The 26,925-nt window shown below is 40.7% G+C and overlaps 1 protein-coding gene across 4 annotated transcripts in view; it reads left to right on the forward strand.

The window, feature by feature from the left end:
• DENND1B (DENN domain containing 1B) overlaps window positions 1-26,925 on the forward strand; it is a 140,582-nt gene that overhangs the window by 21,500 nt on the left and 92,157 nt on the right. For all 4 annotated transcript variants that reach the window (XM_015869353.2, XM_015869351.2, XM_015869350.2 and 1 more), the window contains 2 exons: window positions 10,368-10,411; window positions 24,603-24,652. In XM_015869353.2, the coding sequence (XP_015724839.1) occupies window positions 10,368-10,411; window positions 24,603-24,652 (94 nt within the window). The remainder of the gene's footprint in view (window positions 1-10,367; window positions 10,412-24,602; window positions 24,653-26,925) is intronic.

Below are 26,925 nucleotides of genomic sequence, written 5' to 3' on the forward strand. Positions count from 1 at the left end.
AACAATAATATATGCTGTTATTGATTAATGATGAAATCATTCCATATTCTTTCACGTTAGTAGTAATGCTAATATCATTTTTATTCTTTGCTGGAGTTGTGACTAGTAGATATCTGGTGCATATTTATGCATTATGCATGTTTTCCCCTTCCTCATATCACTTATTTATTTTTTAACTGAAATAACAGTAAAAAAATAACAGAGGTTAAACTGAAAGTAAAATGAAAGCCTTCTTTACTTAAGATGTAGAAATAGCCCCAACAGGTCCATGTCCATCTTCCTGTAGCTGGTGCTTCCCCATGTGTGCAGATTGGCTCCCTCCTTGCTTTCAGTTCTGAGGGGCTTTGGGCACTGCTTTGCTTTATGCCCAGCTGGCTGGCCCTGAATTGCTGTTCAGTGGGAGCCAGCTGTGTGCTTGGCAGGCTGCCTGGGCTGGAGTAGCTGTTCCTTATGCATGTTCTTGTACTTCTAGGGCAGCTAGTTATAATGCAAATGGCTCCAAGCAGAGACTTCTGGTACTGCCTTCTGGAAAAGCCCAAATTACAGAAGAGGTTCTGGGCTCTGACCCCACACAGGACAAATGTGTGTTATTTGGAACTGGAGTTCTTTCTGTTACCTAAGGCTGCTGAGTGCCAGTGCTCTGGTGCTGCTACTTACATGGAGCCAGATGCGTGTGCAGCTGCTGGCTGGGTGACTTCCATTGAGAGCCTTTCTTAACATTTTCTTAGTTTTCTATTGGGGGAGGTTGGGGAGGAGGTTGGTGATGATCTGTAAGTGGCTGGGAAATGGCTACAGTATCTTCAGTATCTGCTCATGCTGATATCAGTGTGGGTGGGAAGGGGTTTTCATTTTTAGTTTGTTTTTGCTGGCCATGGCTGCTGAGCCATGAGCGCTACACAACAGAGTGAGATCTCAGCTGGTTGCAGGCCTGTTAGCTGCAGGAGTAACGCTGATCTCCCTGTACCGAGCCCTTAACCTGCTTTTTGTGTTGTGTTCTCCAAATTCAGTGGTTACTTTAAAAGATCGGTATGTGAAAAACGTCAAAATATTGGTTTTCAGCAGCGTGCTGCCTGTCATAGAGCAGGGCTGAGTGCTGCATGTGGGCCAGCCCTTGCATTTTTGTTGTTGTTGCTTTTTGCTTGCACAGGGCCTGTGGGACAGACGGCCCCTCGCTGTTGATGGTTCGATTACAGCGCTCACCCACAGCTTCTGAGGAGTGCGAAGAAAAGAAATTGCTTTCTTAAGCAAGGTGTTTTCAATTCAATTCTCACCCATTAGCTCTGTTTGGTTAAGTTTTGAATTACTCCATCAGGTGACTGATGAGTTTATTTCTTTTTTTTCTCGCAATGGTATTAAAATGGATTTGGTATAAGATTGGGTGAAGGGGAAAAAAAAAATAGGAAGATGGATACTTACCAGTGTTTTTTTTTTTTTTTTTTTTTTTTTCTAGTCTACTGTATCATGGGCAATAAAGATAAAAATGGATCCTGAATCAGAAGGGTATCACAAACATTTATTTGACTATTCTGTATCTGTGAGCTGCTTGTATATGAGACATGAGCTGTGGTTAAATGATGTGGCTCTTATGATTTTAGAGGTTTGTGTAGATGGGAATGTTTATGATTGTTTGAATTTAACATCTAGCACAACCGCCTTGCAGAATGATGAGGTGGCTGAAGTCATGTTTGGGGTCACATATCCAGATGTGTGAGGAGTGGGACACTGGCAGCCCTGAGCTGTGGGTGCTGCCCTGCTTGCTCCTCATCAGGAGCACGTGGGAGGAACCTTGCTGCGCTGCTCAGGCAGGAAGTAACACAAATAGTAACACAGAGAGGTGCTCCTGACACCTTCTTCTGTCATGAGGGAATTACCAGCCTCATTTATTTTTCCTTTAAGCACAGGTTGCCCTCTTGTTTCTTTGTGGGGATGGGGGGTGGGGGTGGGGTTAGGGTTAGATCTTTCTCAAAAATGAGCTTGCAGTAGTAATATAGGAAAGTATCATGTAGTCCACAGGATTTTTTAGTTCTTTGCCTTCATTTTAAAATAGGCAAGACACTGTGTAAGGTGTCTGTTTCCAAGGCAGTGTGGAGAGTTGTTTTCAGATCCGAGCTGGATGTTAAACTTGGATTTGTTCACAAACATGAATGCCGTGAACCTGACGTTTTCCAGTTGTTGCTCATCTCATGAGCTCACTGCACCACCTCTCTCACTGTCAAACCTTGAACAACAGACTGTGACAGAAGAACAGAAACACCTTTTGTAAACTGGCCTTGAGTGTTAGCAGTGACTTAAGGCAAACATGGTGTGCGCTTTCTTGTTCTTTTGCTACCATGTCAGTAAGTTCTTAGATTCTCAATGGCATGAGCTGCAATTCACTCAGATTAAAAAGGAGAAATGGGAAAATGAAAAATAATGCTGTAGGTCCAAATGGCGTCCAGTTGTTTCCAGAATTGTAAGGACTTAACAGGTAAAAGAAAGCCCTGCTTATTTTGCAAAAAGGCCAAATGGAGGCTGGACATATTCACTTGATCCGTGCACTGTCTGTGCAGTGAACTCTCACCCTGATTAAGGTCTTATCCTGAAGCATGGCTAATAGCATTGCAGCCCAAAGGGCCCTTTCTTTCTGTCCCTGGTAGCTGGAATGACTTTCTGCTCTGTCCTTCAGGGGTAACAAATTCTCGGGCAAGAAGGGATTGACCTGCAGCTCTGAAGTGTGAGCAGTGGCCAGACGTTTTTGCCATCTATCTGCTCATAAATGGGGGGAAAAATAACCTTCTTATTTGATGCTTTGAGTATTAATGGGGAGTGCTGTGAATATGCTAAGGAGCCAGCAGGGCAGGTGCTTTGCAGCATGGAGCAGGCATGCATTGTTTCTTTCTTTTCCCATCCATTAGAAACAAGATTTTGAATTCCCACAAATATGACTGCTGGTGTCCTGAAGCTATTTAGTAAGAGAATAGTCTGAGAAAAGATCCTGTTCAATCCTGAACCGTTTGTGAAATCCGTGAGTAATTTGGTGCATCTGTAGTTTGGGGTGTATTGCAAGCTTAAGTCCTACATAAACTATTATAGGTCATAATAAAGTTTTCAGCTTGCTTGTGAGCCTACCTAACCCATGCTCGGCTGCAGTTAAAAGCAGCTTCTTTAGGAAAAGCTCCCCGCTGGGAGGAAGGGATTTCCATCTTATCTACTCGGTAATTACGTGTCTGAGAGTCACTGGTACCAAACCATGCTGGCAAAGGCTTACAGGCACAACTGCTGGGAGGTGGCTGTGGGAGGCTGTTGGCTGCTTCTTTCTTATTCCCTCAGGACAGTGCTTAGTGTGTGTTTGTTGATGTTATTTGGATTTAGAAAATACTTCAGTTTCCGCAAGAGAAGTTAAAGGGAACTGCCAGAAGTCAGCTTTGAACAAGTCATCTTTACCTCCAATGGGAGTGAGGTTCCTGTGCTGCTCTGTGGTCAGTGGGAGGCAAGGCAGGGGCTGCTTGCTGGCAGAGCTGACGTACTGTGCTGGGGCTGGGCCTCGTGTGTCAGGGCAGGGCAGAACTTGGCACCTTGTGAAACGTGCTGCTGAGAGCACGGCCTGGGTGCTTAAACACCTAGGAAAAAATCTCCATATATTAACATGCAGGCGCAAAAGGCAGCGGGTGTGGTGTGTGGAAGTGTAGCCTGGGTGTGCCATGTAGGCACCTGGCTCGTAGCTACCTGCTGCTGTGCTGGGTGTTGCTGTGGGACTGCCATGCTCAGAATCTGGCTGCTGCTTGCTGTGGGGCACAGCAGTGGCAGTTTTGGGAGATAAAGATCAGTGGCTGAAGGGGGGATGGGAGGGTGGGGAGAGGAATAAATTATGATACAACTTCACAAATAGGTTTTCCTTTGGTTTTTTGAAAAGATGGTATGGGTGTGGCTGCCTTCTGTAAGAAGTCTTCTGTGAAATGGAAAGAGTTGGAAGAAACAGCATTCTGATGAAAGTTCCCCCCCCAGTATTTCTTTGATAAGCAAAAAATACCCAGACTATACTATGAGGTTTGAATAGAGGCATACTTTCAAGTATTTTCTAGTGGCACCTTCATTTGCATGCTGTCTTTAATCTGTCAGGTTTCAAGTGCTGGGGAAGCTAGCGAGTGTTCCTTAGTTCTACTCCCCTATGAAGTTTCCTCAATGTGTGTTGTCCTTGTTCTTTCTTTTGATGGCTGAGGCTCAGAAAACATTGCAGCTCCCTGGCAGTGTGTGGTGCTTCCCTGCTCCCTGGCTGCAGCTGCTGGCTCCAACTGGCCCCTGGTAATGAGGGCACTGCTGCCCCATACCCAACATGCACCCCATGTTCCTGCTGCCCTCCAGCCCTGTGCTTGCAGAGCTATTGGAGTGTGGATTTGAATCTGCTGTATAAGAGTTTTTCCAGAGGGCTGATCTCGCTCAATGTGAACGCTCTTTTTTTCTGTTAGATTTCATCCATGGGAAAACTTACATTGCACCTCATGTTCAGTTGTTATTTTGTTTCCAGGTAACTTATAGTCATGAGACAATGTATCATTGGAATTACTGTTGCCACTTGCACTCAAACTGGTCTAAGTGTGTGGCAGCCTTTTGACTTGGATGGATCATGGCATTACAACTTTAGAAAACGTTTTATTACTGACAACTACCTTTTCTGTCAAAATCAGTTCTGCTCATAGCTCAGGTATGTTTATAAAGCAGTTCCCTGAGATAATGATAAATCACACCAACTCTGTTAATTGTGTTCCAGTGTTCACGTGAGAGCATCAACCCAGAACCTTTTTAGACCAAAAAGAGCTATCTGCTACAAGCTTTACTTTGTCACCTGCCTTTTCCTCCTCGAGTATTTTCCCAGCCATCTCTTGACCCTATTTCTTCTTTCCCCTCTCCACTGATGGCTTTTTTCCCCCCAGCGATGATCATTACAGCATCAGAGAAAATACAGCTGGAGGGATGCTGAGCAGTCATCTAGCCCATCCTTCTGTCCTGAGACATGACTATTTTTGCCTATCCTGCTCTGCAAAACCCATGGGGATGAAGGTTGCGCCTCTCCAGGCAGAATATTGAACTACTTAATTAATCTGCTTCATTTTTACTTAGACTCTGTTTTTCTGTCTCAAATTATTCTGGGCTGCTATCAAGAGAATTACCTGAGATGATGTTTCTCAGCATGTGTTTGTAGTTTATGTTCCATTACTAAAAAGAATGTGTGCTAATTAGCTTATTCTGTTGTATTTTTGGATGGTGCTTATAATCTATGATCTTAATGATGTTGAAGAGCATTCTTTAGATTATATTAACTGCTGAAGTCTTGGGAAAATTACCATTTGCTAAGCTTTGCCTCTTTTTATTTATTGTAGTTCAGAATACGCTACGTTTCTGATTTAGTCAGCCATAGAACCATTACTTACATCTTTTCTAAGATTTGTTGCAGAAATTAAAATGTATTAAAAACGGCTTTCCTAACTACAAGGATAATCTAAAAATAGGCTTTTCTTCCAAAAAGCGGGGGGAGGATTTGCTGTCTCTTGCTTTGCTCACGCTGCACATCTGCTTACTCAGACATCTCTCTTGGAGGTAAGGTACGTTATCATCCAAATTGGATTACATTTAATTTTCATGAAAGAGAGTTAACAGCAGCATTTATGTGAACACAGTGGAAGATCTGGATTGGAAAGAAAATGCCTCAGTGTTTGCAGAACCATTGCTATTCCTGGTTTTGCTTTTGCAGGCTGAGAAGCATTACTGCCTGGCCCCATCTCCTCTCCATGCCTTTCCAGGCTGCAGAGAGGAGAAGGACTGTGGCGTGCTGCCCTTAGAGGCTTGTGTCTGTCAGGGACCCAACATGCTCTGGTTGGTGACTGCTAAATTTGAAAACTCACTGTGTTTGTATCTGACTTGAACTTAGATCTGTTGGGAATGACATAGGACTTAATGTGACCCAAACAGAAAGCCTTCTGCACTATTAAGTGCTATGAGGCTAAGGAGCAAAATCATATTTCCTACTGTCTGTGATGGCCTTTGCATACTTATTGATAAGGACAGTTTACCATTGCTATATCTATCTTCTCATGGATTTCTTGTAATCGTATGGGATCCCTCAGGCTCAGCTGCTGGCATTTGCGCAGGTCTAGCAGAGCTGTAATGCAGAAGGCATTGCCACACCTGGTCTGCATTGTTTGCAACTTACCCATTTCTGTACTTCATTCGCTTTGTAAGGTGGTAGTGGAGGTGCAATGTACCAAACTGTTCTGGTAATATAGGCTGAATTCCTTTCTGCAAGTTGGGAGTTCTGTGTCATACCTGGCCATATCTAAAACATGTTTGTTTTCAGGGCTGAGCGTGAGGTACTGTAATTGGTACTGTCCTGAGTGCTTGATGAGCTTGCTTTTTCCTTCATTATTGTTAAGCATGTTCTGTTCCTCTGCTTTCCAAGATTCAGCAAAGTCTTTCTGCTGTTCAGGAGAACTATTGCAGAGGAACAGACCGGTGATTTAACCCATATTGCATTTCTTCCTGTAACATTAAAGCTTACTGGAGATTACAGGGACATTGGAGAGTGTATTGATAATTCAAAGTGACAGAGAAATTGGAGGACTGCATTTAGGATGTAATGCTGTTCTACTGGGAGAGGTATGATGTACTGCACTTCAACAGAAACAGCGAGTAAGAGGAGCAGAACCACCCATGATGCAACTATTCTCAGTAAGGAAATGTAACAAATTACAGCTGACCAAAAATGAGGAATGTCATGCTTTAAAAAAAACCTAACATAATGCTTAAGTTCATTTAGATGAAGCAGAAAAAGAACCAAAAGGCAGCGTATCCTAGAATGGTTGTGAAGTAATCCTGTTTTCTGTTCATTTCTGGTCCAAAAACTTGAGTGGAAAGGTTCTGGAAAGCTGTGAGGTGTGAGGGTGTTTGGAAACAGCACAGAGAAGGGCAAGAGCGATAGCTTGTGGGGAAACAAGTGTTATACGAAGAAAGCATAAAGGAAACTGTGGTTGCTTAGCGATGGGAAAAGAAGACTGTGGGAAAGAGAGAGTGTTAAAGATCTCTGGAAGGAGAAAGGGTATGGTGTTCTTCATAACGAATAATGAGCTTAAATTGCACCTGGGAAGATTCAGGTTAAGTTTTACTGAGGATTTTGAATACTCAGGAGTAATCTTTGGAGCAGATTGCCTGGGAAAGCAGAGAGGTTTAAAATAATGAATCGTAAATATCCCTTTGAATGTGATTTTTTTTAAATGCAGGACTGCATGTCTTAGACATCTACTGACCAGATACCCAAGTAGAACAGACCTGCAGGGGTCATGGAGTCCAGCTCCTGGCTCCAAGCAGTGTGTGGTAGTCCGTGCATCTGAAAGTGCTGTCCAAATGCTCTTTGATCTCTGGCATTTGGGGTCCGGGAGCTGGAGGCACACAGGCATCAACTGTTCTTGGCAAGGTGGAGAGGGGAGACTTGTCTGATGAGAGTAGGGGGTGGTAAGGAGACACAAGGTGTGATCTGCTCACCAAATTCACTTTATGTAGTGAGCTCACAGTAGTATTCATCATTGATTCTATTTTTGTATTTTTTAGTTAAAATGCTTTTTGTTAAGCTTTTAAGATTGGAATTAATCTACTTCTGATTTATTTATATATGCTTGAGTCAAATTGACTCACTAAAACTATTTGTGTAGGTGTTTGTGGGGGGAGGTTGTTCTGTGGTTATTATTCAGTGTATGTATTCTAAATGACTGAAGCCTCATTTGATGCTTTGAGTGAATTCACTGTAACCTACTATGGTAATCTCCTTATTGTATGAGGACATGGTTTTTTCCTGAAGCTTGCTGTAGATATTATAGCTCAGTGTATTATTTTTTTTTTTCCTCATGTTAAAGATTTTAAGTATTCTATTCTAAATCGATCCCTTTTCTCATGTTTTTAAACTAAACCTGGAGGTAAGGCATGCATGTGAAATAAGGTTTTTCAGATTAAACTATTTTTCAAGAGCCAAAGTGTTTCTCTTCCTCTCATCCATAAAGTCAGCATAAAATTGTGACCTGACATTGCTGGATCGGACGGGGTATCTGAACATTAATCCTCAAGGAAACAAGAATTCAGTCTTTGTAAACCTGCATAAAGTTGTAATATTGGGTTATGCTTCCTCTTATTTCTAAATCAGTACCCTTTTGTTTATTCCAAAGTTGACACAGATGGTCAGTTGCTGTCCGATTCCAGAAGCAGAAACTAATAACAGCTTCCATGACTCATTTTCCGACTAAAAATAGTTACTTAGATCCAAGTTTTGCTGATTTCTGAGGTTATTCTTTGTTCCCGATTGTGATGTTCTAAAATTAAGCAGAGAGGTTTTACTGTTGTGATTGCTTCCTTTTCTGAAGATTGACGTTACGCTTCCAATGAGCAATGAAAGAAAGAAATTGAATTTCTCTTTAAGTTTGTACAGTAACTGTTTTGCAAACTGAAAGGATCAAAAATCCCCCACAACTCACCTTTGCTTTCATTACAAACGTGCTAAAATATTCACTATCTGTTTGTTATGGAGATGTTGTTAATATCTGCCAAAACAGTCTGCTTCATGCCTAAGAAACAGCTTTCAGCAGGTGACGTTTGGGCAGCCTTGCTCCTTGTGAGATGCTCAGCACACCTGTTGGCTGAGAGTAGCTCAGCCTTTCTCTGTAGAAGCTGCTGTAGGTGGTAGAGAAGTGCTGGGCAGTAGGAGTGGGTAAGAAGCAATATGATTAGCTGCAGACCAGTCTGGATTTCCATGGCTGTAGTTTTCTGTCCCACATAACGCTCCATCTCCCACTTTTCCTTTTTTGTTCTGATCCCAGATGGAGGTTTTGGGGATACTGGTTTATTTGGTGCAGACCTGAAAAGTTTTCAATAGTTGACATGGGCCTGGGGGTTGCCTGGCCTGTTTAGCTGTGGGAGAATGGTGATGGTGTGGGGTCAGGAGCAAGGAGCTCATTTCTGTGTAATGACTTTCTATTTCATGACGCTAAATGAGAACAGAAATGAGCACACTAACACTGAGGCCCTCAGCCTGGTTGTTATCCAGACATGCCTGTGACTTATTTACATACACAAAAAGTATGGGGAAAAGCTTTTTCTGCTCTGTATTTTAGACCCAGCGCTCTTCAGTTTTCTCTTTCTAATCTGCCTCCAAAAGTTTTTGTTCCCTCTTGCAGAAGTAAAAAAACTAATTGTACAAAATATATGGATTTTCACAAGGAACAGCTGTAGAGCTGTCCCCAGTTGTTCTTAGGATCAAAGATGTGGCTGTCTATTGCAGAAACAGGTTTTTGCCTGAAATCTAAATCAAATCTAAATTCAGTCTAAATAAGGTTGTGAGTTGGTTGGAAAAGTGAGCTTTGTGACATCTTCAGGTGTATTTTGCACTATTGATTTGGCACCTGACCTGGAACAAGGGAGAAATGCCTGCAGCCTGCCCTCCTCTGCAGCTGGCAAGTGCAGGCATTGCAGCTGTGTGCAGGGCAGCAGGATGTGAAAATATTGTGAAGGATATTTGTCCTTTAAAGCTTCAATTTGCTGTAGCAACCCTATGTATATAGATGAAGATGAGTAGAAGCCTCTGTACTTTGCTGGAAGTGGAGCACTTGGAAGGCTTCTGATTGATTGGGCAGCACAAGCTGTAGAGATGGATGTGAGAAATGGAAATCTGGGTGTCTTCCAGACCTTGCCTATTCCAAAGATGGGAATTCCAGCCCCACCTGCCATAGCCCAAGGGCTGCAGTTCTCACCAGGCAGTTTCCCCTGGCTCTTGCTCAGGGCTTGCCTTGGTTTCTTGCCCTTGGGAACCTGGGGCTGCTGCCCACAGCACAGAGTGGGTCTGGAGCGCTCACCTGGCTTGCACAGGTGTGCTGGTGGGAGCTGAAGAACTCATCCAGTTTCTGTGTGTTGCTTTTGCTTGTGCCACTCTGTTGGGAAGCAGGTAATCTCACATAAATGTGGGAACAGCCAGTTTTGCTAATGGGTGCTTCCTGAGTGCCTGTGAGCAGTTAAATGGGAGGATGAGATATTTTGTATAATCTTAGTTCTTAATTAAATTGTGAAAATTAAGTATAGCCTAAAAAAAGGAAGCAGTTGGGTTAAAAAGAAGAGTTAAATATGGAAACAGTTGGGTACGTTATACAGACTGCTCACCTGTGTGAAACAATAAACATAGTTTCATAAATATGAAATGCCTCTTTAATAAACCAGCATCTTCCATAGTTTTTACCTACATTTTTGTATTTGCCTCAGAGCTTGAAGCTAAGCTGACCTTCTCTTTAATATTAATGTACTCTGACTGTAATACTCTGTTCCTTTGCCTCTGATTAATGCTGTCTGTCAATTATTTACAGATCCAGTGGTACTGTGGAAGTTCCCGGAGGACTTTGGAGACCAGGTTGGAAACATGAGATTGAACTTTTTTTTTTAATGTTAGAATAATGATAAAAACGCTCTCCTATTCAGCTACAGAAAGGCAGATGCTAATGATAGCAGTAAGGAAGTCTTCACCCAACTGGTGATTAGAATGGCTTTGTGACAGGAATACTCAATAGCAGGTTCCCAGCTCTATCTATCATACTACCTCTCTCACCCTGGTTTTCATATAGGTTGTTTTGTAAGCTGTTTCTGTTGAGAGTGTGGGCTTGTTTAATCTGTTCTAAAATTGATAATGGGGGAGATATATCAGCCAAACTTTGCTGTTAATATCAAGAAGCCAAACTTTGTTATGAATTGTATCAAAAAAAGGCATCAAAACAAATAAGCAAGCTGAAGTCCTCCACAAGATTCATTTTGTCTTTTTAATGTCAGAAGCTTTTTTCTCTTTAATCCTTTATGATGAGAAATTTGTGTATATTTAAAGTTATTGTACAGTTGCTGTAATTATTTGTTTAGTTATAAAAAAAAAAGTCAACAGACCCTTAAAGTCAATGCTCTACGCTTAGTGAATTGGATAGCACAAGTGCCCCAGCTTCTGGCTGTGAATTAATCCTTATTGTAAAGTTTATACATGCAGGGCTGATGCGTTATTTCACTGTTCTAATAATAGCAAAGTTGTTAACTAGGATTATCTTGCCTAGGCTTTTAAAATTATTTGTGTTAAAAAAATGAAACTCTTAAGTTTGTATGTTCTGTGGTCTGAATTTCTATGTTATGATTATCTGTTTTAAGTGTTTTATGATTTCAAGAACTTGGAGCTGAGTTTCTTCAATGGAAATATTTCTCTTTTTCTAAAGAGAAGCATATGACAAGAATTAGAATAAATGTGCCTGTCTTTGCACTTTCTTTAGACTGATACCAAGTGCAACATATTCTTCATTGCTTGTATCCCTACAACAGATGATCTGGAAATAATTTTTTACGCTAGATCTTGATTAATTGTTGTTTGTTTCTTGTTTTGTCTTATTTTTGGAGTCAGTAATCCAAGGTTCTATAAAGCCAGCCGTAAGGTGATTCATGATGAAAGGAATCAATATGCAAGTGTAGAAGGTAGAATGTCTGGTTAGGGAATAGCACCAGTCAGAAACGTGCGGCTTGTAAGATAGTGATAAATGGTATATGAGGAAAGCGTGCTCTTGTATGTTCTTAGCTTGACGTTCAGTGAGTTCTGATAATTTTCCTAGCTGCGGGAGAGTTGTCTTCATTCTGATTGAAATTCTTCTTTTCTGGTTTGTGTTGTTCTTTTTATGTTGCTTAAGATAGACTTGATATTAAGGGGGGGAAAAAAAAGAAACAAATTATGTATGAAGAAAAATGGAGCTTATTCAGTGAGTCGAAGGTTATTCAAAGAACAGCTGGTGTAGAAATATGATTAGAAGATGAAGCCCACTGCAGGCTGGAAGGGAATCATATGGAGATGCAGCAGACTTACCTAATCTGACAAAAAAAAAAAGAGTCCTCAGGCAGTGATTTGCCTTTGAGCTCTGAAAAGCCTCTGCCACTGCACGCTGTCTGAGTGGTAAAGGGAATCCAGTATTTCAGGTAAATTGCTTCTCTTCCTGGAAAAACAGTATGTTTTAGTTGTCTTCCTTGCAAAGGAAGTTTTCCTGCTGGAATCACTAGACTGGAGCAGAATACATTGCAGGTTCTGTGACAAACCCCTGAGCTAAAAGATGGAGTGCAGTCAGCAGGCTCTTCTGTGCGCATGTGCATATTGAACTCTGTTGGTTTGGACTGGAGATCTGTGCATCTACGAACAATATATTTTTTTTATAAACAAGTTGTCAGTAAAACTATCAAGAAGAAGCAGTGGAAGTTTGATGGGAGAGTATTTAAAAAAAAAAAAAAAAAGAAAATGTTCTCAACTCTCTTTTCCTGTCATTTCTATTTTAAATGTAAGACGCATGAGTTAGTTTTTGGATGTGTCCCAAAGAATCGTCTTTCCTAAATCCAAGGGCTGTCTGTTTGCACAGTGATGTGATAACAGTGGGCAAAATATTTTCCTCTCTTCCTGCGTTTTTCTACAGTTTATCATGTCACCTTTTTGTTGCTTTCATAATGCAAAGAAAACTTGTCTGTGCCTCTTTGATTTGTTCCTCCTTTCCCACATTCTCCCTCTCAGTGTGCCTCTCAAAACTTCCCAGTGCTTGCTTGCTCCTATATCTGATATGTCTTATTCTTGTGGCTAATGTAAAGCAGATCTTGATATCCTGTCATACACCAAAAGCTGAATGAGTGATGGAGTTGCAGGTTAGTATTACACTGACATTAAACTCAAATTTGACAACGTTGAAGAAATTCTGAACAATCTTATTGCTGTAAGAAAAATGGAGGATTCTTGATTTGAGTGTTTGCAGGTCTTCAGTTTGAACAGTTAATCCTGACTCTGATGTGAACGTGAAAGGTTATAGCTGTTTAATGGAATATTTTTTACTTAAAATATATTTTCGATGTGCAAGTCTACAGGCATCTTGTGTGTCCAAGACTCCTCTTGGCCTCAGTGACATTTTCATGATAAGGTAATTTGTTTTATTCTTGGAATTCTTTTGTTTATTCAGACAGTTTAGACTAGTATTTGATTTCAACCTTGCAAGCTCTCTTTCCTAATGCGGCCTGTATGGAGAAAATTATAACGCTAACGTTTTTGGAAATAAAAAATGAGTTCATGGAAATGAGGTACTTTTTAATGTGCTTTAGAGAAGTGGACTAAATTAAAACAAAAATGAAACAGAAAAAAAAACCCTTTGCTTCCTGAATGAAAGAATTTGTAACTGTGTGGAAAATGTCACCCAGCTCAACTGAGATCTACAAATGATGTTGCATTCACCAGTAGAGGTGGTAGCTGATGCCCGAATGATGCCCAGAGTGCCCAGACACTGCCAGTACGCCTCTGTTCATAGCTCTCCTGGAAATAAAAATATTCAGGCTCCCAGTAACTTCATTGGGTTAAAATGTTTCTGGGGAAAGCTTAATACTGGTGCTAGGAAAGGTCAAAAGGAGAGTGCTAACAGTGCTGGGAGGTGCTAGAGGCCCTTTCAATGGCAGTGCATGTTTCTGGTAGTAAATGGTGTGTGCAGCTGTGACTGTAGCTAGCAATGTGGGAATTGATCTGTCACCATAAGGCAGGTGAGGGCAGTTTGTACACATGCGTGGTGCTTTCAGTATTACTAGGAGCAGCACGCTAACAAACTGTTGTAATGGGCAGTTCAGTTCACTGTTGTCACATGAGAATCCTCCATTTTTCTTACAGCAGTAAGATTGTTCAGAATTTCTTCAACGTTGTCAAAGCCTCAAGGCTTTGTGTGTAATCTAAAAGACAAAAACTTGGTTTGCATTTCTAAAAGATGGACCAAGATGAAGGTCAATCTGTACACCAGGGTTTTCTGCTTCTTACATTAACTTTCAGTCTTATTTTTTTTTTAATCTTGTCTTAACCGTTGAGGCATTTGAGGTTTAATGTTTCTTAACAGCACAAAGTGCTTGCAACTGTTCTAGCTGTGTAGCTTTGCTCACCTTGCTGGTTACTTTCTCCAAATGTTGTCTATCTACAGTGAGTCCCAGAGTTCTAGGTGCTTTATAGAAAATCTGTATCATTGAACAGTTTGTTTTTTTCTTAATCAATCTTTATAATAGCATTATTATTTCTTTGGTCTGTTGCTTCTATGTTGGTGGAAAAAAGTCACACCTAGGAGGGCAATGCTAATAGCTAATATAGCAGGAAGCCATATCTCCTATTTTGGAAGGCCCCTGGCAAGAGATGGTTGATTAATACAGAATTGAGGCTCTGCATTAGATTGTTGTGTTGTTGACTTGATCCTATCTGCTCCTGCTCTTTGCTTCTCACGTAAGGAAACTGAAACTGCTTTTTTGTGTCAGACCTTTCCCATGCCCTGCAGATGAGCAATCCATCTGGGTTAGGAATATTGCATCCCATGTGAGGCATCAGTACCGTTTTCTACAAAGTTACTGTAACTCTGCTTGCGTTCTTCTCTCATATGTTATATCATTATGTTTTTGCTGTAGCTGATTATGTGCAAGTCACTGCTGAAATGTGAATAATAAGCATTACTCCTTATCCTTATACTCTTTATGGCGAACCAGCTACTGAAGCCTGATATTTGGATTTACATACATGTAAATCTATCCGGGGTAGGTCATGAGATCATCCATGCAACTTGCTTGTTAAAGTATGTTTACTTATAAATGTGTCTGTAAATACCAATTGTTTAAGGGCTAGCTCTTATGAAGTTACATTTTAGTCTTTCCTCAGCCAAAGGAATCTCATGCTTTACTTTGAGTGTGTGTGTGAACTATTGAAGGCTAAGGCAAGTTGAAATGAATGTCTGCTCAGAGCCCAAGTACTCAGTTTCTTTCAGGCCTGAAAATTCCTTTGCACGGAGCACGATAGTAATTCTGCGAGTGAGGTCATCCTGGAAAATACTGTATTGTTCTTTTAAAGATTTAAAGCATAGCGTTGGATTTATTAAAGAAAAATAAATCTCAGCAAGTTTTGTTGTCTGGGCCAAAATAACTCGTGGAAGTCAACTGTAACAATTCTGTTAGAGCTTAGTTCCTGTGTGCTTTCCTGAGAGAGCTGCGCTAACCCAGGGGGTACGAGGCTGTTTATTTTCTGTTCAAGGCTACAGACACGCTGTTAGGAGATGCATCTCACACAATCTCCTTGCATTTGATGGCTTTGTTCTATTATTCCGGTAAGGCACTAAATACATTTCAAATGTTTATGTTAATTAGTTAGGTGATTTCCTGATGTTTGTTTTTCATGTTTGAAAAACACATTCTTCTTCTCCAAGGGTATTGTGTCTGCATGGCAGAATGGTTTCCATATATGCAGATGAGCAGATAGACTACCAGCAGAAAAACATTATGAGCTGTATTTAGGAATACAAGTGAATTGCTGAACTGTTTGAACAGGAAATATTGATCTAGTTCTGACAAATATTCTTTGGAATGACCACTCATCATCTAGACGTGCTGGGAACACCCAGAATTGCTGATATTTCAGTATCTCATGAACTGTAAATATGGGAAGGTACTTTCTCAGTGTCTTTTTAAAAAAATAAATCCCAACTGACAGAATATGTATTTTAAAAAGTCTCACAGTAAAGCATAGCAGCCCAACACAGGAAATTTGCACTTTCTTGATATTCTGAGAACAGGTGGCGACGTCAAGTACACTTGTTGTCAGGATTGCAGCAGTTTTGTTTCATAGAGCTTTTAAGTTAAAGATGCTGATCAGCATATGGTACTGGCTGGCCGCATCTCTACCAGCTCTTTTGTTATCTTGTTATTGTTATCGGTCTTAATGACAGTTGTAAGCCATAGTTCTGGATGCAGGGGTTAGTCCACCCTGGGGAGGAGAGGGAGAAACAGCAGTGTGGATTATGGAAATATGAATTGATCTAAAAAGCAGCTCTCTTGTAACAGAATGGGACTCAAAGAAAGACTGGGGAGAAGCTGGTGAAAAGACGATGGAATATGATGTGAAAATGATCATTTGAATGCTTTCCTTTTCATTCCCAGCTGCTGTGTTCTGGTGAAAAGGCATGCATTTGTATATCTTAAGGCTGGGTGAAAAAGGGCCAGATGAATGGAATTACTTGTTAGATATGTTTTCATTTTGAGTCAAATTATGTGCATTTTAATAGACTGTATGCATACGTTAGCCATTTTTTGATCATACAGCTGTGATGTTGGGGAACTACATTTTATTAAAAATAAAATACAAAATGTTCCTTTCTGTTTGCTTAAATAAGTATAAGTATTAATATTTGGCTGTCCTTGAGATATAGCTCATCAGCCCACCAAAAATAACTGTTAGTGATTTGGCTTATTCCTGCCTTTTTCAGCGATGTGCCAAACCTAAGAAGAAAAGATTAATTGATGGCTGAAACAGTGATGACAATCGTTTGGAACAGCCTCCATAAAGACTGCCAAACTGTCATGTGTGATGTCATTGTTGACTGACCTCAGTTGCCCTCAGAATATTCAAGTCTTGTCACCTTATTCTGTATTATATGCTTACTTACACTGTCTCATCTACTTGCTTAGTTCCCTCGCATTTTAGTCTTCCTTTCATCTGTTATACTTTCAGCATTGTTTTTGTGTCTCAAGTTTACTGCTATTCTTTGACGAACATCCTGATAATCTCAGGCTCTTTTTATAGTGGGTACTGGATGTAATGTTCCTGAATCCAGTGTTTAGTGTTTAAATCTTTAAGCATCACTTATACTAATCAGTTTATATTATGTGAAATGAAATAACTTTAATTTACATTGTGCTTATATTAGGAAGGTGTCTGAGTTAAATATTATGACCATGGTGTGATGAAATCCAGGAACCAGGGCACTCTGCTCCCAAAGGAGTAAGGGAGGCTGGTCACTGCAGTGGGACCAAGGGGAGAGTTGTTGGTGGGCAGTTACTGAAGGGGTCCAGGCTGCAGCTCTGGGGCCTTGGTCAAGAAATGGGGAAAGGTGAAGCACCTCCAGGTTGGCGATCAGAATGGAAATGCAACTTTTTTTATCTTATATGAGAATTCTTTCTCGACTCTTTTCTTCTGTATATGTTTTCAAGGCTTTGTAAAATATTGCACTTGGACTATTGAACTCTGCATCAGTCTGTGTACAGTCATTAGTGGAAGTACAGTTGGTAACAGAAATTTACATCTCAGAAATTATCATCTCTGAAGTCATAGTGCATCCTGATGTCTGTCCTGTATCTTTCAGTGGGTATGGCCAGTGTTAGAGTAGGGTAGTGCAGCACAGCTCTAGATGTTAGGCTAGTTAAGGTCAGGAACTGGGGAGAACTCCTTCAGTTCATAGACAAGTCCTGCAGTAGGAACAAGTGCAGTGCGGTGAATATTTGGGTTAGGCTTGTGCGTGTATTCCCTGTGTTCTGGTGGTTCTGTCATGCACGTAAGGGAAGCAGGCAGTGATCTTGTTGCATGGGACAGCCTGTGCTTCCTGGCCTGCTGCTGGGTGAGGCTGCCTTCTCCTCAGAGCTGCTGGTGGTGTTCTGCTGTGCTGCTGGCCTTGGCTAAGCTGACCAACTTTGTGTGCACTCGCAGAAGCGGTAACCTGATGGTGTTGCAGAGTGAACCCTGGCAAAGGTGCAGTGGACAGGGTAATTATGAAACAGTTCTCCCAGCAGGTTCCTTAGTAGCTGACTTCCTTTCCCAGTTCCTTTTCTTTTGGCTGCAGATCCTTCTAGCTTAAGAAGATCAGCCCATGTGCCAAATGGGTTTCACTACCCTTTACACTGCCACAAAGTTCATATACTTCCGCTTCTACTGATGAGTACTCTGATACTGTCTCCCTATCCATGCATTTAATTGGTGCATGCCATACAACTGTTATGTTTGCTAGGTCCGTATGCAGGATTCTGACTTCTCTTCTGCTCATTCCATTACCAGTTACGGGATAGATGATAAGAACTACTTTTGGGAGGAAGAGTTTTGTTGATTTTTATCTTTTTAATAAGAGTTCTAGGAAAAATGGAGGGTTTTTCTAGTGGGTAAATTTATCTGTGCTGAAATTCGTATTGTCTTGGCTATTCTGTTATTTGTGACTGCACTTCAGATCTCTGTATGATACAGTGGACAGTAAGATGCGACTTAGTTACAACTGGTCACATTATGAGATTCAGCACTGCCTAGGCAAGTGGAGAATCCAAGATGCTGTAATTCAATGAAAGTCTAAATTCTGAACCCTTAGGAAGCCCTATTCTCCAGTCTTTCAGCATGGTAACAATGTCTTTGAGGTACCAGAGTTAACTGAAGTATTTGTTCTTTTCTCCTTCTGAAGTGCCTTTGAGGGATGCTCTAAACCCACTACAATCTCATACAGATGAACTGTGTCAGGACTGAATTAGGTGACCAGAAATGTAATACTATCTGCAACTTAATCTAAAAATCGCAACTTAAAAAGCAGGTTTGTTCTGAGGGAGCTGGGGATGGTTTTTCTTTTTCATGTGGCACAGAGGCTCTCTTGTCATGCAGTTGAGTTACCCCACCACTAAAACAGTTTTATTCATCCTTAGTGTTATGTTGTGAATGAAATGGTATTATATGGATGTGACTTTCATGGGCCTACCCTGCAATTACAACTAGCAAGCCAATTAGTAATAGCTATTAATTATTAATATATCTCTTACCCTATTTCAGAGAATTCTTCTTAATTTGCCTTTAGACCTAGAGGAAACTCTGAAAACTCCAAAGGCAAAAACCAATAAGGTTAACTACTTTGATCTTTTCAATGTACGGAGTGGCACTCATTTCTTAGCCTGGAAGACTTTCAAAGTTTCAAAGGATATTTAAAAGTTGGAGGACAATACTGCTTGTGTTTCAGTGATCTTGTATGAATCATACAGTGCTTTCCAGTTTCTTCTTTACAAGAAACTTGGAAATCCTGTAAATTGAGTCCTATTTTCATTTTATTTAACAAATGTAAAAATGGTAGCTGAATTGCTTCAGACTGGAGACGACTGAGTTTCATAGTTTAATGCTTTCAGAAAGGAGAGGGGCAGCATCCATGTAGCTTAACGCAACAATGAAGCACTGCGCTGTAAGGTACATTATTTCCATTATTTCTCATAAAAGCTTTTGCATCTTCACCCTAAACCATTTGCATTTTATTTACGTGTTCTGTCCTTTATGTGAATAAGGGGAATGTTCTGAAAGCAGATGTGTTTTTTTTGTTTTGTTTTTTTTTTACCCTACAAAAGGACTGGATAATCAACAGAATGATGTGCATTGGAAGGAGGCACATAAGGGTTAAAAATAGTTATGGAGGCCTGCTAATGATTTCCATAGTAAACTTTTGGATTTCCGTGAATGTGAGTTAAGATTAAATTTTTTTTTTGTTATTCAAACTGTTTGGGCCTTTCTTTATTGTAGCTACTACTTTTTGATGAGATTTTTAGCAGAAGTAACAGCTAAGTCTTTGAAATATAACTACTGCTGCTAGCTTCACATGGGTCCCTGCTGTGGGTGTGTGCAGCTTCTGAAAAAGGAAAAGTCAGCGGTGAGGACAGAGCAGCTTGCCTTTTCATGCACTGTTTTATGTAGAAGCATTAGGATTTCACCTTAGTAGAGCCGTAATGATTAAGGGCTCAACTCTGCGAGATGCTAAGCAGTCTGGCTTTGATTTAAGAATGAATCTAAATCTGTACTTAACTTGAAGCATTTAAATATTCCCATTGAAGTTGCTGTTTTGAGTCAGAAATATGTCATGACAGTCTTAAATCTCAAATAGATCACCTGGTTTGTGTGTTTGAACTGACATAAGATGACTAAATCTGTGGTACCAAATGCTGGGGAGAAAGTCCCAGAGAGTAAGTTGGGTTAAAGGGAAAGATGAGGATGCTAGGAAGTGAACATGGAGATTTCAGTATGGAAACTGGTAAGAGAGACCTTCTTCCTTGGGTGGAAGATGTTTAGAGGTGAATAGGGATAGAAAGCTCTTGGAAGGGTTTTGAAGGACAATTGAATGAAACACTGAAGTAGAACAGCAAGTAGTTTTTGTCAGCAAGAAAGATAAAAGAAAACATTTGTTAAAGTGTATGCAGTGAAGATGAGACAAAAAAGAGAAGTTCCCCTTTTGGTGGGGGTGGGGGAGGGTCTTTACAGAAGTGAGGTAGATAGATAAAGAGACAGGAACTAGGAAGTTACTGAGGAAGAAAAAGGATAGTGGGGGGGAAAAGGCACTAGAATGTTTTATCTAGGTCAATGACTATTTGACATCTTATAATTCAAGGTAATAGAGATAGGGATAAGTAAGTTGTTTTTTGATCACTGGTTAATGGAATGTTTTTGACTGCCTTGTCTGGATTGTTTCATTAGGTAATTCAAATGCTATTGCATACTACTGATTTTTATTTAGGCCCTTTCTTCCTGGGTATGCTGACATACCTATGGAGTGAACATGGTGTGACATTATCTTGGAAAGAGACTCTGCATCTTGAGAGATGCTGATTCTATAAGTAGAACAGATCTAGGTGGGGATCAAACTGCTTGGGAGCAGGTGTTACACTGTGTATAGATGCAGAGATGGTTGGAACGAGGCAGGATTTTATGGAAAAAAAAGTCTAAATTGCCATTTTTTAAGTGATTCAGTATTCTGGATGTCTTAAAATGTTCCTACTGGAGAATATTTTCAATCTCTTAACAGCGATTCACATGAAGTTTTCTTTCCTTTTAAATGTGAACTGCAGAATATTACAAGACCAAACAATTGCTAGGGAGATTAGTTTTCACATCCTTCTAGTTTTAGGAATTAGTTATATTAAATGTCAATAATAAAATGTTTCAGTAGTATATTATCAAAGTGGTCAGTTTAACTTCTGCTGATTCATCTGACTTCATCTATGGCTTAAAGAAAAAAGAAACCTCTTGAAGGGTGTAAGTTGAAGTGGAGAAAAAAACTCACAAACTCGCTCATACCTTTGTAAAGATGAACTAAACATATTTGTTCAGTAATATATATATCAAAGCAGATGAAATCTTCCTATAGGGGCAGCTTTTCCATTTCCTCTCAGTTGCTGTGAGATACCCTCCAAAACTCACTGTGCTTTACAATGTACTTAGCTGTGTTTGCAAATGGGCCCATCTGAGGTATGTTTCCATTTCCACTTAGCAAGTTAGTTAGCAGTCAGAGCCATTATGTGCTTGCTTCCCTTACGTGACACAGTCTCTGTATGTGTGATGTCACTGCGGCTTTTTGGGATGAAAACATTAAAAGGGAGACACACGGAGATTGTAGCTTCACTGAGTTAAGCGAGGCCTGTTGGTGGAGGTCAGAATTCCTGCTGTTGCCCAGTGGTGTTAAGGGTGCTAAGTTTTGAAACTGCAGTGCTTTGAAATTGCAGCCTGGGGAAGGAGAACTTGTTCTTAGCTGAGGACTGTAGAGCATGAGTCTGATTATGGACTTCTGAAGATTTCCTATGGATTGAGTATGGTATTATTAAAAATCAGATCTTTTCTTCATTAGTGAGGGATAAGGTGCTTATTTGGAACATAACCAGCGTATCTACCCATTAATTTCACTTCAGGATAAGATGGAGTTATTAGGACCTTTTTTTCTAGGAAGGTGGTGTGTTACTTCAGAAGCATCATCTCCTAACTTTTCCATTGCTTCTGAAATGATGATATGCAGCCGTTGCTGTCTGGGTATAAAACCAACCAAGGAACACTGAATAATTCTTGCTTTGTTACTGCCTGTGTTATCTTTGTGTATAATCGGTGAGTAGGACCAGGCTTGGACAGTGTAGTGCAATTGGTGCAGTAATTAATAAACCCACTGGACCGTGAATGTGTGAGAGGGCAGCTTGCTGCTGATATGCTATAGAAATAAATATTTTTTAAAGTATTACTTCCATTTTTTTTTAAGCTTTGCATGGGGGAAGCAGTATGGTATAGTTGGTATGATATTGATTTTATTGTTTTATTCTTCCCATTAGAGTTTGTGTAAGGAGTGAGATAGAAATCCTTTGACTTAGTAATTAAAATCAATTGGGTATGTGACTGCATGTGTTTATTCAGTGTTTCAAAGCAAATATGTGCTCTTTAACTTGCTTTCTACAGCATATTTTTAGTTTCTCTTGTGCACACACTTTCTTTTCTGAAACAGTGACTGCTGAAACTCCAACATTGTGAGAGCCCAGAGTGGTACCGATTGTGAGGTGGTGTGAATGGAGGATGGCTTGCTTTCTGAAGACTTGGCAACCTTTTGTTTTCAGGAATAAACGTGTGCTTTTATGAAGCTTTTAAAAGAAAAGATGATAAATGCATTATGCTTATTCTGAGGATGTGCGTTTTGACACAAGTGCAAGTCCTGGCTGAGTTGTGGACTGGTAAAGACAATGACCCATTAGGAAGCAGAGCTCAATTTTGCTCAATAGAGAGGTTATTGACTTGAACTGTACACCAATAGTGACTGCTTATGCGGATGTGTGAATAACAGCCATTTGCATTTTAAATCAGTCTTGAAGCATCTTGGGGGCATCTTGTTTTCCTCCATTTTGAAAATCTGACTAACACCTGTAATTAAGGGGGAAAGCAGAGCCCTGCGAGCGAGGTAGGACTTGCAGCCATTGATCTGTGTAAACCCGGCTTATGCTGTCAGGGGAAAAGCAGTCAACTGCTGAGCTGCTTTGTCACTGACATAAGCTGGGAGAGGATTTTTTTTTTTTTGTCTATGCTGTTTATACACCAGTCTATAGACCTGCTGGCTGCTTGAATTTTAAAGAGCAGAGAGGTTTAAAGACCGCTCCCTGAGGGATGCTGCCGCCAGTTGGGAAGCGAGCAGGGCTGCCCTGCAGGAGCTGAGCGTGTGCCGGGGGTGGCGTGAGGCCTCGCTGTCCTGCGGCCGCAGGCACGTGTCGTCCTTGGGTCACGGCTGGGCTGCTGAGCTGCTCTGGGCTTGGGGCTGGTCTTCCTGTGGGTTCATTTATTCTGAGAGGATACGCTGGGGGGTTGGAGTGAAAAGGTTTCCGTACCCTGTACTAAATCGGTTCTCAGATCAACAGGCAGTGAACCCAACCCTCAGTAGTAGGGAGAAAAGAACTTCCTGTGATGTGGTAATAGGTACTGATTTGGAGGGAGAGTTTGAGTGTGAGATACTGAGGTCTCTTCCCAAAGCAGAGCACGGTGTGCTCAGACCCTTTTCCTTCTGTCCTGGTCAAGCTGGATTCTGAGAGATTTCTTCAGTTCTCTTATATGACTTAAAAACTTGAAAACTGACTTTATCATTCTGTGCTGTTAGTTGACATAGTGGGGCACTGTGTCTCTTTAAGATGTTAAAACTAAGAACGCGTGCTGTATTTAAAGGCTTCATTTTTGTTTTACTTGTCTTTCCCTGGACTATTGGACTCTTGGTGATTAACTTGCATGTGTTTCTGTGTTTTACACTTTAAACTGATCCAGGCAGATGTTTGGGGCAAATGGTCATTGTGGTGTGTGGGTATTTCAGCCCAGAGCTTCCCCTAATGGGAGCTGGCTGCTCAGCACACAGTTGAACAGTGTTAAAGCAGGAGGGTACTGGTATCCTTGATCCAGATCTTAACCTCATCTGCATCTCTGCGGTCTGATTGCCTTTTCCTGAGTGCACCTTGCTGGATGCCTCATAAGGCCCAGTGTAGTCAGTACAATCTTTCTGTTGGTCTCATACAAAGAGTGTCCCCTATAGCTGTGCTGACCAGCACAAATGCCATTGCTTGTCTTAGCTCATTTGTACCATGGAAGACTTGTTTCCAAGCTGGGAGTAACTGTTGGAAATAACTGTTCTTTCTGGGATCCTGTAAAATCGCTTTAATTTTTTTCTGCTAAAAAATCTGGCAAATCACTTTTTTTTTTATTATTGAATGGAAAGTTTTTATTAGCTTGGGAGCATTTTTATATTATAATTCAAATGTTTTATTTGTCTCTAAACAATTTCTTAAATAACTTGCTATGAGAGAGCAATCTTATCCTCTTATATTATGGTACAAATGTAGCTCTGTCAGATTTGCTCCCTCTACCTTTATGAATAGAGTGGCTTGCTTGTGAAATCCAAAGGGTTAATCATATAAATATCTCCCTTGGACCAGCAGAAGATTTCCATCATTTTCAGCGTTTGACCATGAGACATGTATAGAGTCGTTATACCTCTCTGTTATTCATTCTGCTGCCAACTTCATTCCCTTTTCTCTGCCTGCATTTTAATTGAAACAACATTTGTATTTTTGAGCCAGGATCTGTCAGAAGTCCCTGTGGCTAGTCTGTGGTACAAGTAGCAGCAGACGTGGCTTACCCATATGGTGTGGTGCTTCTTGTAAAATCCATATGGCCTTGTTGAGGGGAATCCCAGCGGGGATGTGAAGGGTGTTAATACCCTTCAGGCCAGGCCTTTCCCTCCTGGGGCTTCTACGGCATTGTCTTTGCAATCTGCTGAAGCACAAACTTAATTCCTTTTTAATAATCAATTATTTCAGTCCAGGAACGTGTACTGTATTTTTTGCAGTCTTATGTTCCTCAAGTTTATTATTTGCTATGAATATTTCTGGATTTTTTTTTTTTAGAACTGGTCTGTAGGGGAATTGCTAGCAAACAGAGATAAAAGTCGTTTCAGAACCCTAACCCTGTTTCCTTGCATTTACAGGAAGTGCTGAACAGCGTTCCAAAGTTCTGCTTTCCTTTTGACGTCGAAAGGTATGTGGCACAATTATCATTTATTTAAACATATTTTCTATGAGATGATAGTTAGAGTGATGTCAGGGAAATTTTTCAAGAACAAGTGTAAATGTAGTAAAGAAACGTGCACTCATGGATGAACATCGCAGCAAAACACAACTTTTCTGGAGTTTGAGGGGTTTGTCTTTCAGGGTGGAACAGTGTTCTGCTTCTTGGTTTTTGTCCTGTATGATTATGAACAAAATCCGTGTTGATCTGAGCATATAAGATACTTATGAGCAGCAGGCATCATAAAGAGATGTCACAGGTCTCTAGATATAAATACTCAGTGACCAGTATTTAAAACATGTTGAGTTCAGAGAAATTAAGACTGTAATTGCATGGAAGTTACTGAACGTGCAGTTGATTTTTCTCTGAGTAGACTTTAAGATTATTAGCCATTATTAGTTAGCTCTTACCTTTCTGGTATCCATTATGGTGTGGCATCCATGTGATGATGCAATAGTTGAAATGCTTTGTGTAAAACACTTTTATTAATTAAAATATTTATATTAGCTTGTCAAAATGATTAATGGTAATTAATTTAATCAATCGCACTCATTTCTAAAACTCACGTTGTCTAAATCAGCCAAGATTGAGTTAAAAGCGTAATATGTGTAAGGAATGAAAGCTGCAGGCAGTAGCTCAGGCTGAGCTGGCTTCAGGGCAGTGTTGGATTGGCACTGCGGTGAGCGAGAGCCCCGCAGCAGCACCCGGCAGTGCAGTGACGGTAGTGTGGTATGAGGTAGGGAGGGAGGCTTTGCAGGAAAACATGGCACAATGTCATAAGCCCAACTTGTCCGAAGCAAACTATGTTCATTTAGCTGTTTATAATTAGTTTAGTTGTTTGTGTTTAGAACTGGCTAAGCTTGCTGCTCTTTAAACTGTTTTGATGACTTAACTAGTGCTGTTCATCTTGGCTGTAAAGCACTGAAGTCCTTAATGTGCTCTAGATGTATGCAGAATTCTGTATACAACTGATAATGAAGATGAAAAATGGGAATAAAAATTGAGGATAACAGAAATAGGTGAGGTTCTGCTGCTGCCATCCAGTGGCAAGAACATCATCAGCTGCAGCAAGTAATTATTTTCAATAACTATTTCTGTGTTAACTGTTTCTGTCTATTCATTCAGAAGACACTTAGTTCCTTGTATGAGGCTGATGAGCTTAATCAGAATGCTGGGGTTACTACTTGTGTTTTGCTGCTGTGCTTGTGCACTTAATGTTGTGTGCTGTAACTTGAATTAAGTATCCAAATGATGGGGGGCAAAGTGATAGTATTTAAGGGATGTTTGTTGTTTGTGCGCCCTTTGTCCCTCTGCTTCAAAGTACTTTCTGACCTCTGTATTTGACCAAAGAGCAGTGTTCTTATAGACAGGAGGTTTTGACAAAATCCACAGAGCTTGGCAGCTGGACAGAAGCCGGGGTGATTCTTGGAAGCTGAGATGCACTTCCATCTGACCGCCGGCTGCTCAGCCTGCACGTGGCTGCCTCTAAAACCAGCTGCTGCATGTGTGGCTCCTGCTTGGCTGGGACTGGGAGCTGGGCTGTAGGGGCTTGTGAAGGAGCACAGGCAGTGTGAGGTCTGGGGGAGTAAGGGTGCTTGGGCAGGGAGGTGGGCAGAGCTGCCCTGGGCAAGGAGATCGAAATACTGGAAGCCCATGCAAGTGTGTGTGATGCTCCCTTACTTAAATGTTTGTGGGAACAACTTGACAGCTATGTGGTGTTTATTTTGTTCAGTTCAGGCTTTTTTTACAGTAAAGACATGTTACCACGTGAAAATAAACGAACAATACAAAAACTGCATGGTTGTCTTCTGCTTTCTCATAGTTTTGTTTTTTGTTTTGACAAGTATGGGACCAATACAGACAAGCATTGGTAAATATGTTGCTATAATTCCTTTTCATGTTTGTTTTATTTTTAAAAGAACGTTGTAGGTGTGACCAACACCTAGTTTTTGTTTAGCCATAAACATGCTTTTCACTTGTCTGCTGAATATTTATTTATTTTCTCGTAGAGAGAACAGCCACAGACCATACGCTGAGTGCCCCTGAATATTTTTACAGGCAGTTTCAATGGCAGGTTCTGCATAGAGAGCTTTCATTGAAGAGAAAAGTAGAGTTTCTATTGCACAGATTGAGCTTGTTGTACTTCAGGGGATATAGTTTTTCTAAGTGTACTGTGTGATCTATCAGTGCATAAACCACTGAGAGTACTGTCTGATCCTTGTAAGAGCTAGGAATGACCAGAG

The sequence above is a fragment of the Coturnix japonica genome, chromosome 8, assembly GCF_001577835.2.
Source record: "Coturnix japonica isolate 7356 chromosome 8, Coturnix japonica 2.1, whole genome shotgun sequence".
Classification (NCBI taxonomy): Eukaryota; Metazoa; Chordata; class Aves; order Galliformes; family Phasianidae; genus Coturnix; species Coturnix japonica.